The following is a 17265-nucleotide window of genomic DNA, read 5'->3' on the forward strand; positions in this document are numbered from 1 at the left end:
GTTTTTTTTTTTAATTTAATAGTACAATAAGAAAATACTTTTATTTTCTTTAGTTTACTGTGTTGTAATAGTTATGATTACTTAAACATTACCCAGGGCCTAAAATGAATAAAGTATGGAATAATGTTTCGCCCTGAAAAACTCTGAAATATACTTTGTAGCATGTGGTATGTATAATGAATGATTTATTTATTTGAAACAATATACCCTGTATTGTATTAATCCTTGGCAGTGCTTTTAACAATTTGTTCGAAAATGTGCGGCAATAATGACGTTTATTAAAAGTCAGAATCTTATTAGTGTCATAAATAAGAAAGATAATCAGAAAGGTCGAAGAAGGTTACCTCAGGAGCTACTAACACATACAGGCTGCTCCAAAGTAAAAAATCGTAATTAGTTAATTTCTTCGTAACCACTACCACTACACCGGTTGTTATGATACTGTCTACTGGCTCTAAATACCCTAATGCATGTGTACGTTTCCGTTTTGTCCCATGGCCATACATACAATATTGTCCATGGTATCAGTCAGTATGTGCCCTACATATACATATCCAAACCCAAACAGGCGACGCATGACATAATTATTTAAAAACAAGTATTTCGGTCTTAGCGGCCATTCACGCCATTTTTGAGGCAAATCTCAAGAGCTCGCGGAGTGCACTGAATACGCTTAGCCCGCACTTGATCAATCAACATTACGAAGTTTTTAATTTTTTCAAGATAAGTAAATATTTAAAAAAACTATGAAATTTAAGTGTAAAAAAATACCTAGTCAGCATACTATTATACAATAAATAAGTAGGTAGGTACTTATTTGGCGAAGCTAATGACAATTGTCACAAGAAACATGACAATTGTTACGAAGTTTCGACACAGAACTCATTTCCTGTTAAGAATTACCCAAAATTCTTTTAAATCTTGTGACAATTATATAAAATATATATGAATCAAAAAATATATAACCATTATACCATTGCGGTCGAGCGGAGTATCACATTATTATATTATAGTAGACAGTATTCACAGATTCTGCCCCTTTCCAACTTTCTTCCTCATCTACACGTAAGGTTGGGCAGGGCCGGAACATGGGGCAGAATCTGTTAATACTGTCTACTATTATTATATAATATCGTAATGTGGTACCCCGGTCGACTACAAGGTACTATCGTTATGGTGCGGCACAAACTCATGCGGTATTATGAAGTAGCTACTAAATAGCACGTAAGAATTATAAATTTGTGCATTGACCAATTATTGAAACTTACTTAATATTAGGTCAGGCAACGAAAAGGTATACATACAGGGTGGATTTTCTTCTTGGGTCAGTGAGAGCAGCTACCATATCCCGTGCTGCTACGCGAAAACGCGGTCTTATTAGAAGACCTTCCCTATCACCCCTATCATCCCTATTCATCCCGGTTGACGGTATCTTCTCTTTTCCGCCTTTTATGTCTATAACTTTTGATTTTTTTTGTGTTCTAATAAACGCTTCGAATACATTTTTCTATACATCATCCGAATCCAGGTATCACACGTATTTTTAGTAGTATCTCTATTTTTCACCATTTTGAACTTGTCGACTAGACTACACTCTGCATGTATAAGTACTTCTAATATCTATTAGTGATATTAAGCTTTTTGTATCACTTTAGTAATTAACTTGAAATACTTATTCTTTGAAGAAGGAAAGTCGGATCAATCGTTAATTAATAAGCAGGCAGAGTAAAACAAATATCGGGCGAGTACTAGGGAATTGAGTTTCTCTCACCGCTGTCCAACGTAGTGTGAACTGAGTGCCTAGCCAAGATATCAATCGTTTGCGCCATAGCGAACGAAACTCTGACGTCTCTCTGTCGCAAATGATTGGCATCTTGGCTGAACCCTCTAGAGATCTAAGAACTGTGAATAATCGGAAAATACGACCATACTGGTTAGCCCAAGCGGTCATCCCATTCGACGCGCTCGGTAAGCGGATGGAATAGTAGCTTTAAAGCTTGCATTAGGTTAGGTAGGTACTTTCCCCTAAACTAAAACATGAATATTTCAGTTCTGCATTGAAATTTAACTTTGTGTCCATGCACATTTTTGGGCTCATTCTACACCGTCAGCATTCCGTACTACCACTTAAAAAAATGTCCCGAGATGTCCGTTCCATTACGTCACGTTTTAGTACTTCACTTGTACGTGTTTGACGCACGGACGTAGAGAGTAAACTGGATAGTGTACACTGGCCAAAAAGTGTGTCCACATGAGAGGTCAAACCTGAGCCCTCCATCTCTTTCTAATTAGGGTGACCATAAGTCATATGAATGTGGGATATTAGCATAAGATGGAATGTATAGTTTGGCCAGGATCTTTTCTCATTCGTGCATAATCAGAGAGAATCATACTGTATTTACCCTATGCTAGTATAATTGCCCCAGAAAAGAGATGGATATAGTTTTTTTCTCTTCTGTAAAACGCTTCACACAACCTTACTTAATTTAGTCGTTATAAAGCTTTTAGTCGTTATAAAAGCTGTTACAGATGGGATGGGCGTATTGGATCGCGATCAATGCGATCGTGGTTTATTGTGAGGAAGGTGGTCCGCCGTACGTCCATCGTACGTATTGGGTGAAAACCAGCGTAGTGTCTTACAGACACTGCTTATGCTGAGCGGCATCCTATTTGGTGTATGTTTACTGTATTGTTAACTTTATGGTGTACTTACCGTAATGTAGGTATGTTTTTGTACGCCAAATAAATATTTTCTATTTCTATCAAAGACAGCTATAAGAGAGAGCGAGACAAATATCTAGGGTCGGGTAAAACGTTGTAGTTGTACTTGGTAATTCGCAAATCGTATCGATTAAAAACGCTGCCTTCGGTCGTGTTTTAATTTATCACCACTCGTTGCGAATTTAATTCCTACTTTCAACACTTGCAACGCAAATAAATTTATATTATTACTATGCCCACTGGTTATCGATACTAGTCATTTTGTGAAGCCCTAGCGTAGCGTAACAATTTATGTTTTTACACGAAATTATCTTGATTATTGACTAAAATGATAAAGTATTAGCACACGACGAAATAAAAACTTACATTTAACTGTGTAAACCGGCATTCTACACTATTTATGCTCTTCATAATTCATAATTTAACAAAATACCTATCACTATCAATATCATACTCATGGTGTGTTCATATACGTGATGACTTCCCTTTTGCATACTTTAGCTATTCTTTAAGCGTTAGCGTCATCGTAGATCTGTAATTGAAACAACATTTTCAAATTTGCCGCTTTTGTATACTGACGGAAATGTCGGCCCAACCTATATAGAATCGATTACATATATATAAATAGTTAGAATTAACGTTCCAGTAATTAAATACTATGTATAAAAATATGAGTCTGTAATGTCCAATCTGTAATGTAAGGACTTCGGATTTAATTTTTGGCAATTATGTAGCTCTCATTACGTGAACCGAATAATTAAACATGCCAAAATAAGTATATCTTTATTTATTTATTAGTATACTATTTAGGTAAAGTTATTTTTACATTAAGTAGGAAATAACAATTTTGTAAGACCGATCCAAATCGTACCGACATCATGGTGACCCTAATCGTCATCAAGTTGGGGATACCAATTAATATTCAAAGTTACTACAATTTCTACCATATTCAATTTACTGTTTTTTTTGTTGCGCACATGCTTGGCTTAATCAGTTAATAATATTAACATCATAATAATTAACAAATTACTTAAAAGATATCAGAACTGTAATTAGAATATAGCACTAAAATAGTATAAGAAGGTAATGAATTTCAGTAGTATATTGATATAATTTCTATCACAATGGTATCTTTTTAACATTGGCAACATGTGCGAGTGAGACACAGGGCTCAGGTTTTTCTATCTCATGTGGACCGTTTTCTCTAGTCTGGTACGAACAACATTCTGTCTCGGTGATAAGGTTCAAATTAGTATGGCAAAACAACTGACAACTCGCTCCAGTTTAAACAATATAACTTCATGGTTTGACGTACCTACTTAGTGGAATCTACAATTTCCATACAAATGTGGCTTTCCATTCAGACAATGCAATGGTCCTTATGTTTCATGTGCAATAAGAACCTTTTTATAAGAATTTCAGTTGGAAAGGACCTTATTGCACTTGAAGTATAAGGACCCATTTGTAATGGAAAGCCACAAATATTTGGAGGATTTTTTTACTATCAGGATTGAATATGCCAGTGATTTTGAGCTGGAAGAACTAGATATACAAATTATTATAATATATAGGGTCTGTGAGACTCAGGTCTATTTTTTTTTTGGAAAAATCTCTTTTGGACCATTTGAATGAAACACTCATCATTCATTGCGGTGTGAAAACAAACATTGTAGAAAGTATGTAATCGTGACCTTTGAAATTTACAATTTGGAATGTAGGTAGCTTAAAATCGGACCAAGCTAACGCCTCGGCCAGGAGCCACGAAACGTACGCTACGTGCATATAATGTGGGTATTGCTTATGTAGGTAGTATAACAAATGTATGGCAGTCGAAGGCAGCGTCGAGCAAAAAAGAATAATAAAGGTCTGCATACGGTCACGAATTTATTGTATGGACCTCTATATACCTCACCGATAATTGCATGTGATTTCCGTTCCATTCCGGTATTTGTAGCAAGGTCTGTCGAGGCCTTACAGAATATACCGTCCGTGACCATAGACAATCCGCCCATTCTGGTGCTAAATTCAGTTCGTCTGGATGCGCCTTTACCTTAAATTAATCTTGCAAAAAAAATCATCTCTTACACCGCGCCATCTAGTTTACACTTTTGTCCCTAGTTAGCTAATGAGAGTAATCAGAAAAGCCATCTTCTGTACTAGCGACCTCTAGTCTGTTTTGGCTTAATGGTCACAAGACTGACACTGGGGGATATGGTAGTGTGCGTGAATGCATGAAATTGCAATATTTTGCAGTTTTGTCAGATTTTGATGAAATGAGACACTGTTGAGTGGAATATATTTCGATTTAGACGTAATATTTTTTATTGTTTGCGCCAATATTAACACATCTTAGAAAATTGTTTGGGTTTTGAAAGAAATAGTGATAATCCGCAATTTGTGCACAATCACGCCATCTTTTGGTGGCTAGTCGGCAGGACAGCCCTACACATCCACCTTAAAGTCAGATCGTTCAGTGACTGATCCAGGCGGTTTTGTATTTGGTCGGTTAACCAGTAAATGTTATAACTACCCGAAAAATAAATTGTTTGTTTACTTTTATTTAAATACCTAAAGATACAGAGTATAGGGATACACTGTATCATTAATAGTGTAGGAAATGAAGCAAGTTGTTGTATGGAGACCCATGCATTAATTTCTCAGTCGATGAAATTTTGCTTGGTTATTGTATAGTATTCATGAGCGGAAACTATCATATAAATTAATATAAGGGTCAAACAAACTAGTGTGTTATCGCGAACAGCATATTTTTCTCTCCTGTGGGCTATAGTTAACAGCTTGTGGGTTGTGGGCGTGTAAGCAATGATTTTATCATAGTTCTCTAAATAAAAGGAGGACCTTTTCACGTGGATAAGGGTTAAATAAGAAAATTAACCTTTATAGCCCTTAACTCTTGTGTATGTCTACAGGAAAGACATAACACAGTGATCTGTTTGACCCATAAGAGGAATTACTGTGGGGTCCACCACCTTTATTTCCTACACTATAATTTAAAATGTCCACAGGTGTCGGCAAAGTGATGGAGATAAACTTCAACTACTTGAACCATGGCGGTAAATACGTGCTCTTCGGATGCTGTCCCCCCACACACACAGCCACGTAAGTTAATGCACTTTTAAAATTATATTTTTATATACCGTAAACTCGGCTTACTTTGACCCAATGGAGGGTAACTTTACCCACAAGAAAACCTCATTTTAAAGAGTCTAATAAAAATATAAAACGTCAAAGGTTAGCTAAACCAACCTCATGGCGTATTTTCATAATTACAGTGCTATAATATAACCTGAACCGATGAAATCTCAATGGCCAAAGTTACCCTTCAGGGCTAAAGTAACCCGACTTCACGGTATATAGGTAATTAGGTATATACAATATCATAATGTTAGAATCCGTTAAGAAAGAGCAGAATTCCTTTTTGTTTAATTTATTTACATAATATATATATCTACACGCCTACACGGTGGCTAAAAACTGCATTCCCGTTGCCAGAGAGGTTTTGAGATTATACTTTTACTAGAGGACCAACTCCGAAGTCGCGTAAAAAAAATTTACTCTCCCATAAAAATTGGACCTGACAAAATGGTCCTATAGTAAAAGCAGGTAAAAGTAACGTATCAACATTGCGATACAACGAGATAATGCCGCCAGCATCCTTGGTACAATGCCTCAAGGGCCTATTTTAGATTAAAGCTAGTTATTAATTTAGTTTAGTATTCGTATTGTAATACCTCTGTATATTTCATTATGTAAATAAATGCTTAATTTCACTGTAAGTCGATGTCGATAAAATTATATTGATTGATGATAATGATGATTCATCGTTTCTCCTCAGAATTAACCCATTCGATATCTACAACAAGGAGATCACCGTCGTTGGCATCAAGATCAACCCGTACACTTTCCCTAAGGCCGTTGGGTGGCTCAGGGCTATGGGAGAAAGGTAAGCATACAATGGGGTTGGTCATTCGAAGTATTTAGCAGATGGCGCTAGCATAGCTTGATCTGTCAATCCCTAGAATTGTGTCAAATTGTCCTGGATGCCCGCCCTTTAAGCCAGATCTCATAGAGAAAGGGGCAAGCTATGATGGCGCCATCTATGCAAACCTTTGACAGTTGCCAACCCCATTAACGCCAATTATAAACTAATAGTCGAAATAGATGATATATACTATTCATTGAACTATTATTACTACGTATAGAAGCGGCACAGAGGACCAGTATTTTGCGCCATGAGTTGATGTTGTTTGACAACAAACTATAGAAGCGGAGCGTGAGTCTCGCGACCTAAACGCGTAAGCGCCATGAATTTCATGGCGCTTATGTTTTGGTCGCGTGGTACAGGTTGTGATTGCGACAATTTCATTGTTTAGTATGGTTACTCTATACACTATAGCAAAAAGAATAGACAGTATAGAGGGGTCCTGTCATTGTAAATTTTGTAGTCACTGTAAATTTACTGCCATCTATCGACACACGACTAAAACTCAAAATGAAAACGTATAAAGTTATCAAAATATGTATATATATGGATAAATGATTTTATTATTTTTATATCATTTTGATCCATGTTCATTCACTGATATCTATGTGTTAAAATTGTTAAATATGAAACGGTGTCACGCCATCTAGCCGAGGATAGGCTAAAGGTGTGTGCGCCATCTATTCGAGAATGACTTTTGCTTCAATTCCGAGGCACGTTTTTTCCTTAGACTTTATTCGTCTTATACGAAGTTACATATGTCTTTGACTATAGTAATAACTCTATGTAGTGCAACTTCAAATAAAAATTAAATGGTCTATCCCAGTGGTCGGCAACCTTTTAGCAGCCAAGGGCCACATTACTAACGAAGTTGACGCGGGCCGCACTTTTGTTAATATGTGTGACTTTATCAGACATTGTTGTTTGACAATATTACATATAAAATAGCCAGGGGGGCTCGCGGACCGCTGGTCTATCCAATAAATATATGCAAATAAACGTTTTATTCTTTTCAGGTACTTAAACTACGAAAACCTGGGCATCAAGACCTATAAGCTGTCGGAGTACGAGAAGGCCCTGGATGACATGAGGGCTGGCTCCATCGCCAAGGCCCTTTTTAAAGTTGTCAAGTAAATAAATGATGATGATGATGATGATGATGAATGATGATGTGGCTATGTGGTGGGAGAGTAAAATGACACTTGTCAAGTTGCAATATAAAAGACAAGCGTTGCCGTCATCGTCACGCACATAGCTAATATGACAGGTTTTTTAATTAATTTTTTTAATTAGTAGTCAGTCATTTATTGTGTAAAAGATTTAGAGTATGTACAACACATTAAAGTACATTATAATAACTCAGGTATATGACAAGTTTTTACCTTTTATCTATGTACAAAGAATTTTAATAAAAAAAATGAAATGTAAATAATTACAATTTTGTATATTTTTAACTACAAACGTACAGTCAACTGGTTGTGCTTATTTATTGTTAATAAAAAATATTACTAATGAATCTTATTATTTTATTTCTTAACCGGTTTAAATTCTGTAATAGCATAGAGAAATATAAGTAAGACAAGAGTGCTCACTCCATACATCAGTTTTGGCACCAAAAATATTAGTATTTTCATAGTCGACATCTAGCATCGAGTAGCGGAATTATCAGTACGTTAAGTAGTAGTAGTAGTACTGTCAAGTGACAAAAGATGTAGCACCGACCGGAAACTCTAATCTCAACAACATAAGACTTTCCGGTCGGTGCTACATCTATTGTCACTTGACAGTACCATTACTGCTACTTATCGTACTGATAATTCCGCTACTCGATGCTAGATGTCACTATGAAAATACTAATATTTATGGTGCCAAAAATGATGTATGGAGTGAGCACTCTTGTCTTACTATATTTCTCTATGGTATTTTGGTATTACCAAGTATTACCCATCTCTATTAATATATATAAGACGACCGGTCTGGCCTAGTGGGTAGTGACCCTGCCTGTGAAGCCGATGGTCCTGGGTTCGAATCCCAGTAAGGGCATTTATTTGTGTGATGGCACAGATATTTGTTCCTGAGTCATGGTTGTTTCCTATATACATATTTAAGTATTTATATATGTGTTATATATATCGTTGTCTGAGTACCCACAACACAAGCCTTCTTGAGCTTACTGTGGGACTTAGTCAATCTGTGTAAGAATGTCCTATCATATTTATTTATTTATTATTATTTATAAGGGGGCGTCGGGGCGTCCATTAATTACGCGGGGGGCTACTACGATAAGTTTTTTGCTAAGTGAAATTTGGCAAAAATATTTTGCCCAAAGGGCAGTACACACTGTAAACAGTATCTGACACATATGTTAGTGACGAATCATCGTGGTATGGTAATATATATTGGTTAGTAATCCATCGACCGGCATATATTGGTCACTGTGCCATACAGTCTCTACAAGACAACGAAGTCTGTGGAGTTGGGTCTGTGAATATTTTTTTGCACTCAGATTGGAGAATACATTGTAACACAATTTCCTGCTAATTATCTGCTAGGATTCAAAATACTTTTTTTCGTGAAAATACGAAGGAAAATAATTATGCACTACATATTCTGTGCTTAAGTAAATAAATAAATAAATTAGGGGACATCTTACACAGTTCAACCTAGCCCCAAACTAAGCAAAGCTTATACTATGGGTGCTAGGCGACGATATACATACTTATATAGATAAATACATACTTATATACATAGAAATATCCATGACTCAGTAACAAATATTTGTGTTCATCACACAAATAAATGTCCTTACCGGGATTCGAACCCAGGACCATCGGCTTCACAGGCAGGGTCACTACCCACTAGGCCAGACCGGTCGTCAAAGTGGAGTGGAACAAAATAAAAGATTACTTATACCTACAAGTTTTTTCTGAAAGCGCTGCGCCACTATTAATAAGTATGTTTATAATACCCATCTACCATACCACACATAACACAGCAATAGTGAGCACTTTAGCATGTGACAATATTTTTTGTAATTTTATAATTTAGTATGGTTTTAGCTATTTTGTCTTTTTTCATATTTTTTTTTTGCTGTGCATAATTTTTTTGGATGGCATTCCTAATATACACGATGGCAAAAAAATAACTGCATTCCCGTTGCCAAGTAGGTTTTAGGATTATACTGAGCAACTTTTATATGGGACCAACCCCAAAATCGCAAAAAAAATATTGCTGTTTCATACATTTTGGCTGGACCATTTTCTATGGGTGGGTAAATTTTTTTTTCGCGATTTCGGTGTTGGTCCCATAGTAAAAGTTGCTCAGTATAATCCCAGATTTTTTAGCCATCCTGTATAAAGCCTACCACTTTTATCTTATTGTAATCATGTTTGAATGTTGTCTGTATAGTGTGCCTTATAAAAAATAAAATAATAATAAGTAAGTCCTCTCCATAGTTTTTTGTAATGTAAATCTACATCATAATCGTCTTCGCAGCATTGTTACAATAATTCGTGGGTGGTTCTCAGTACCATATGTACTTATAGTATCGAGGGATATAACGGCAAAGCATACTCCTTTCTACTACAAAAATACTGGAAATAAATAATAGTACTACCGTACTGAAAGGAGACTTCTTACAAAACCGAAGTTTGACAGCGGTTCAGGGTCGAATCATGCTGTTCCTTTCTAATGTATGGCATCCCTTTCGGCTATTTAGGGTTGTCAAAATTCAAGCCATTATCTTATCTGTGATCGTGCACGCAAAAAGACATCAAGTTGTGTCAACCCTTATAATTGCTCGGAGCAATGCTGAACTTTAGGGAGCCGAGAATGCCCGAAGGGAGGGGTTTCGCACCCCTGCTAATAGGCCAATCAAATCACTACACCTTATAAAGCCGACCACTGACTAACAGGCCGCCGGACGATATCGGCCAGTAAAGGGGCCCACTGATTAACAGTCCGCCGGACGGTATCGGCCTGTCAGTTGTTCGGAACCGTCAAAGTTTTGTTCTAACTAGGGTTTGCACGACGGATCCGAAATGTATGGGAAGATCCGCGGATTCGGATCCAGATCCGGATAATTTCATACATTTCGGATCCGGATTGCAAACCCTAGTTCTAACTGACAGATCGATACCGTCCGGCGAACTGTTAATCAGTGGGACCCTTTAGAACAAAAATTTGACAGTTCCGAACAACCGACCGGCCGATATCGTCCGGCGGACTGTTAGTCAGTGGTCGGCTTAAAACAAAGTCCCCCGCCGCGTCTGTCTGTTTGTGTGTATGTATGTTCGCGATAAAATGGAAAACTATAGAACGAATTGGGGTTTTCTACTTTTCACCTATCAAAAGAGTAATTTTTAAGGAAGGCTCTCAAGTGTATAATTTGTTAAGATTATGTGTAGCCCGTATACACGGTGGCTAAAAAATAACTTATATTCCCGTTGCCAGGAAGGTTTTGGATTATACTAAGCAACTTTTACTATGAGACCAACTCCAAAATAGCGGAAATAGTTATTTGTACAACAAGAGATCAAAGTTTGATATTTCTTCGAGTGCTTATTTTGAGCCCCGTGCAAGCGAAAGATTCTATAATAGATTCACGAGCGTAGCGAGTGAATCTAATTTAGAATCTTGAGCGTAGTAAGGGATTCAAAAGCGCACGAGATGTAAATAACTTTGATCTCGTGTAGTACACAAAATTTTTCACCCTAAGCAGTGAGAACATACCTAGAGGGACAGAGATAATAGAACCCAAGTATATCGAACTTGTATTAGACCCCGCATGTTGAAATGACATTTGACTATAAAGGTCACTTGAATGTCATTTTGTCTCACTCAGTGAGCAAAATCGCATTTTGCTCACTGCATGAGACAACTCAGTGAGCAAAATGCTATTTTGCTCACTGAGTGAGACAAAATGACTCAGTGAGCAAAATCGCATTTTGCTCACTGTTTTTAAGAAGCAAAGTACCCTTGTTCGAGCTGCTGAGGTGAAAAAAAAATTACCCTCCCATAGAAAATGGACCAGCCAAAATGTATGAGACAGCAGTATTTTTTCGCGATGTCGGGGTTGGTCCCATAGTAAAAGTTTCTCAGTATAATCCCAAAACCTCCCTGGCAACGGGAATGCAGTTATTTTTCCTGTACCTATATACACGTGGATCATATGTATCATGTTGTAATACTTGAATGAGATTGTGATATAGTTGTATAGGTCTATAAAAACCGGCCAAGTGTAAGTCGGACTCGCGCACGAAGAGTTCCGTACCATTACGCAAAAAACGGCAAAACAATCACGTTTGTTGTATGGGAGCCCCACTTAAAAATTAATTTTATTTTGTTTTTAGTATTAGTTGTTATAGCGGTAACAGAAATACATCATCTGTGAAAATTTCAACTGTCTAGCTATCACAGATCACGAGATACAGCCTGGTGACAGACGGACGGACAGCGGAGTCTTAGTAATAGAGTCCCGTTTTACCCTTTGGGTACGGAACCCTAAAAACTGTTGGGGCACAATTACCCAGTGGGGGGCAAATACACATGTTACTGTGGTCTAAAATGTAGGTTATGCCAGTTATCATTAAATTTCGTCACTATTTAATTAATCTGCATCAACATCTTTATTACCGTTGGCCGAATTGATAGATCAATCACTAATGACATTAACATGATCATCGCTGGATCATCGCGCTTATGTAAATAGATTATCATTTAAATGACAAATGATGCTGACTTATTGACACGTGTTACTTTATAACCTAGTTTTGGACGCATTATTGTGACATTTCAACTAAAAGAAGTACCCTTTTGGTAAAGAATGGCACATTTGTGCTTGGAGGTTAATTCGAACTCTTCATCATCTTCCTCGCGTTGTCCCGGCATTTTGCCACGGCTCATGGGAGCCTGGGGTCCGCTTGACAACTAATCCCAAGAATTGGCGTAGGCACTAGTTTTTACGAAAGCGACTGCCATCTGACCTTCCAACCCAGAGGGTAAACTAGGCTTAATTGCCGGTTTCCTCACGATGTATTCCTTCCCCGAAAAGCGACTGGTAAAATATCAAATGATATTTCGTACATAAGTTCCGAAAAACTCATTGGTACGAGCCGGGGTTTGAACCCGCGACCTCCAGATTGAAAGTCGCACGCTCTTACCGCTAGGCCACCAGCGTTCTTGTTAATTCGAACTCTTAATTTGTCAAAATTATGTCATTTCGTTATCATAGGCCCGTGCGTCTCGCTAGCGGCAGTAAATGTAGAGTTAAAATAAAATAAATAATCCAGCCTATATACGTCCCACTGCTGGGCAATGGCCTCCTCTCAAGCACGATAGGGTTTAGGCTATAGTCCCCACGCTGGTCCAATGCGGGTTGGGGACTTCACATACACCTTTGAATTTCTTCGCGGACGTATGCAGGTTTCCTCACGATGTTTTCCTTCACCGAAAAACTAGTGGTAAATATCAGCAAATATCAGATGATATTCCGTATATAAGCTCTGAAAAACTCATTAGTACGAGCCAGGATTTGAACCCACGACCTCCGGATTGAAAGTCGGACGTCAGAACCACTCGGCCACCACCGCTTCTGTAGAGTTAGACCAAGAAAAGCCTGCAACGATTTTGATAGCAAACGCAGTGCAAGTGTTATTTATACGTTTTATTTAATTAATTTATTTTTTTACGTTTTTTTTTTAATGAAAATTTCACAAATAAATAAGTTGCTTTTAACGCAAAGGCTCGACTATGTACCTACCTACTTAGGTACTTATCTTCCCATAGACAATTTGTAAACCGATACTTGGTGATCGATCGAGTGACACCCTAACACCTATTGTTGCAAGTACCAAAATAAACATATGACACTCCGCCCACGCAAACCGTACTACCATTGACCGATGTCACTTACGACATTTCAATATGGCCGCCTGCTATTGGAAGAAAAATTTGCTAGTACAAGGGTTCTGCATGTCATACAATTTTATACTAATTAATTTTTAATTATTATTTTTTATTTTTGTAAGGACGCACCCGCTTGTCCCTATCTCTCATCATCATCATCATCATAATTTAAGAGCTTTGCTCTTGTCGGTGGAGTAATCGCCAGTCATTTCTTTCTTGTGCCAGTCGTTTAATTTCCTCATAGGACGCATTAGTTTTTATTTGGCTGAGATAAGTAATTCTAGGTCTCCCTCCTTCTCTTGTTTTTTCAATCCTGCCTTCCAGGATGTTTAGGAAAAAGTTGTTCCTATCTCTATCGCACACATTCAAATAATAGCACATAATAGTCACCTAAGTTTGGTATTCTACCTGTCCAATGGCATTGCATCTCACTCTCTCATTAAGCAAAATGTGAGACAGGACAGGTGGAATACCACCCTAAGCCACAGAATAAACCGCAAGGTGGCACAAGCGCGAGCAGGCGTCCGTTCCGTAGCGGTGCGCGGCAACTACTACTGCTAGACACCAAAATTGGTGTGGGCCGCATGTACTTGTAGGCCTTGTAGCGACGCGACGAAATCGCGGAGTGAGCCACGCCTGAGTCAGGCGGCCTGACTAAGCGAAGAAATTCAAGATAATTTAGGACCACAGGAAGGATTTCGACTATAGTTTGGTGTTACGGCACGGATCCCTGAAAAAAGGGGGTACCGTGCTTTTTAGTATTTGTTGTTATAGCGGCAACAGAAATAGAGTCTGTTCGGAAAGAGAAGAGTCGTGGAATGTATTGGGCCCCGTACATTCCACGACTCTTCTCTTTCCGCACAAACTCTACATCATTTGTGAAAATTTCAACTGTCTAGCTATCACGGTTCACGAGATAGCCTGGTGAAAGACAGACGGACATTGGAGGTTTAGTAATAGGGTCCCGTTTTTACCCTTTGGGTACGGAACCCTAAAAAATTGTCTTGTGAGTTCCTTACTAACCCACTGACATTTGCTATCGTACAATGATGATTGCGTTGACATGATTCATTTCATCTAGATTTGGAACGATTCGACGTTAGATTTGAGGTTAGGGAGTGTCCTGGGGACCTACCGCGAAAACCGAAATTCGCAAATTGTGGGATCTTTCTTTTTACCCGACTACGGCAACGCAAAAGGAGGGTCATGATTTTGACCGGTATGTATGTGGGTATGTATGTATGTATGTATGTATGTATGTATTATGTTCATCTGTTCCCTCATAACTTCAAAAGTATATACTCATTCAAATTTGACAAACGACATGTCATTCGAATCGTCTTAATCGTCCGCTGGTTATAGGCTACATGACGTCACAAAAAAATGAACACTGCGCCCTCTAGAGGTCATAAAGTCACGAACCAAAAAAATAAAAATAAGTAGTGATGACGTGTTGCATATCATTTGAAAGAGCTCAATTAGCACATTTCAAATATATACATACTGTTAGCTTTTGCACCCGGCTTTGTTTGCATGCACCCGATAAAACATTAATTAGCCGTGGTCGTATGCCACTTTACCTTAAAGTTTATAATCGTGGCATACGTCCACGGCGATCCTTTGAATATCTCTGTAAATATAAAAAAAATGATAACTCTTATAATTTTCCTGTATGATAATTTCAGATAAGAATTCTATCTTGTTTCATACTTTTTAGAGCGCGATTTGCAGTAGTCGGGTTTTAGTTTTTGAACTTATTTTTTATTTACTCTCAATAAGACGTAATTAGTGACAGTGAAAAAGCCCGAGGCTAGGGAGTGTCCTGGGACTCCTGGGGGCCTACCACGAAAACCGAAATTCGCAAATTGTGGGGATTTTTCTTTTTTACTCTCAATAAGACGTAATTAGAGTGAAAAATGCCCGCAATTGACGAACTTCGATTTTCGCGGTTATAGCCCTGTACGGAACCCCTAGTGTACATTAGCGTGATGTATTACGCGTTTGCGTTAAGTCGAATTTTGTATGGGATATTAAACAGCGCGCCAAGCGGTACTTTTTGGAAACTCAAAATCCCATACAGAATGAGACTTAACGCAAACGCGTACGTCACGTCACGCAATAAATACACGGGTACCTACAGTGGTCGTATTTTTCGACGTGACTGCGTGATAATAATGTCCAGATATCGGAATTTTAGGGGCAAAATTTAATGACCAGTAGGAAATTTCTGTACCTATCTATACAATCTTAATTATCGATGCTTCTCTCATATACAAGTGTTCGCTCAAAGTCTTGTCTGAAGAAAAAAAAAACAAAACAATTACTTAATTTCCTTCTTCTTTATATTCTTCTTCTTCCTCGCGTTATCCCGGCATTTTGCCACGGCTCATGGGAGCCTGGGGTCCGCTTGACAACTAATCCCATGATTTGAGGTGTTCTTTACATAAAAAAAAGGAATAAGGTTGTCTGGAAGAGATCGCTCTTTAGCGATAAGACCGCCTGTTGTCTGCCTCTACATTTAATCAATTGTTCTTTTCTTTTGTATCTTTTTACTGAGGTGTGCCAATAAAGAGTATCTATCTATCTATAAGGATTCGAAACTACAGATATTTTTTCGAATAAGTACGAGTAAGTATATCGGTATATTCCAGGCAATATTTTCAAGATTCCCCGATTATTTCTGATATGTATTTAAGCAATATTTTCCGTATTCCAAAAATACTTAAGAATATACTTGGCAATATTTCCAGCATTCCAGAATTATTGCAATTCACTTTATAATTTTGCCATCGGTCCAAATATTAAATAGGAGGTAGAGATAAAGATAAATACTTACAATTATACGTGGCAATATTTCCAGTATTCCCGAAATATTGCAATTCACTTATGATTATGTCATCGTGCCATATATCAGGAGGCGTGTGAATTGTGACATTTGTGACATATTTATTCATTATTTCATTATGCTGATGGTGATGATAAGAAGTTACAAACATTGCACCAAATTCCGACAATGATCGGAGAGTTCCGAGAATCGAGTCGGGCCAATCGTTTGATTCGGATCGGTTACATAAAAAATAAGTAATGAAGCTGGCAGGAAAACTGCTCCGATCAGAGGTTGACAACCTTTTGATGGGTATATGTTCAAAAGTTCATACTCTGGCAACAAAGTGTGTCAGTAGAAAAAGGCGCGAAAATAAAATTTTCTATGGGATAACAACTCTTTGCGCCTACATTTTCAAAATTCACCGCCTTTTTCTTCTGACGGATATGGTGTACCAAAATATACTGTCACCCTTTTCTTGGCAATTAAATAAGATCGTGAGTTTAAGCCCTTGATATAGCAAAAAATCATGATACAGTAGAGTCCGGTTATAACGACGCCCAAGGGACCGCTGATATTACGTCGTACTAACCGGACGTCGTACAAAACAAACTGGCAATTTTAATATATTTTTTTAATCAAAATAATTGCATCATTTTGTATTTATTAATACTTATGCGATAATCAAAGAAAAAAACATTTCTTTTAAAATATTTATTTACGTTAGTATTACGACACCTTGTCTTAAATGGAGAGACTTGTGTGTTTAGAAGAAGCCACTTTTCAAGGTACGAGTACGCGTACTCACTCGTCA

General features: G+C 37.7%; 1 protein-coding gene across 1 annotated transcript in view; it reads left to right on the forward strand.

Moving 5' to 3' along the window:
- The window catches only part of LOC134803755 (uncharacterized), a 33720-nt gene extending 25483 nt beyond the window's left edge, over positions 1-8237 (forward strand). Inside the window, exons 7-9 of the mRNA XM_063776591.1 lie at positions 5745-5838; positions 6575-6682; positions 7738-8237. Coding sequence (XP_063632661.1) covers positions 5745-5838; positions 6575-6682; positions 7738-7855 — 320 coding nt within the window. The 3' untranslated portion in view covers positions 7856-8237. The remainder of the gene's footprint in view (positions 1-5744; positions 5839-6574; positions 6683-7737) is intronic.
- Positions 8238-17265: the final 9028 nt, after the last annotated feature.

This window comes from Cydia splendana, chromosome 27 (genome assembly GCF_910591565.1).
Source record: "Cydia splendana chromosome 27, ilCydSple1.2, whole genome shotgun sequence".
NCBI classification, from domain to species: Eukaryota; Metazoa; Arthropoda; class Insecta; order Lepidoptera; family Tortricidae; genus Cydia; species Cydia splendana.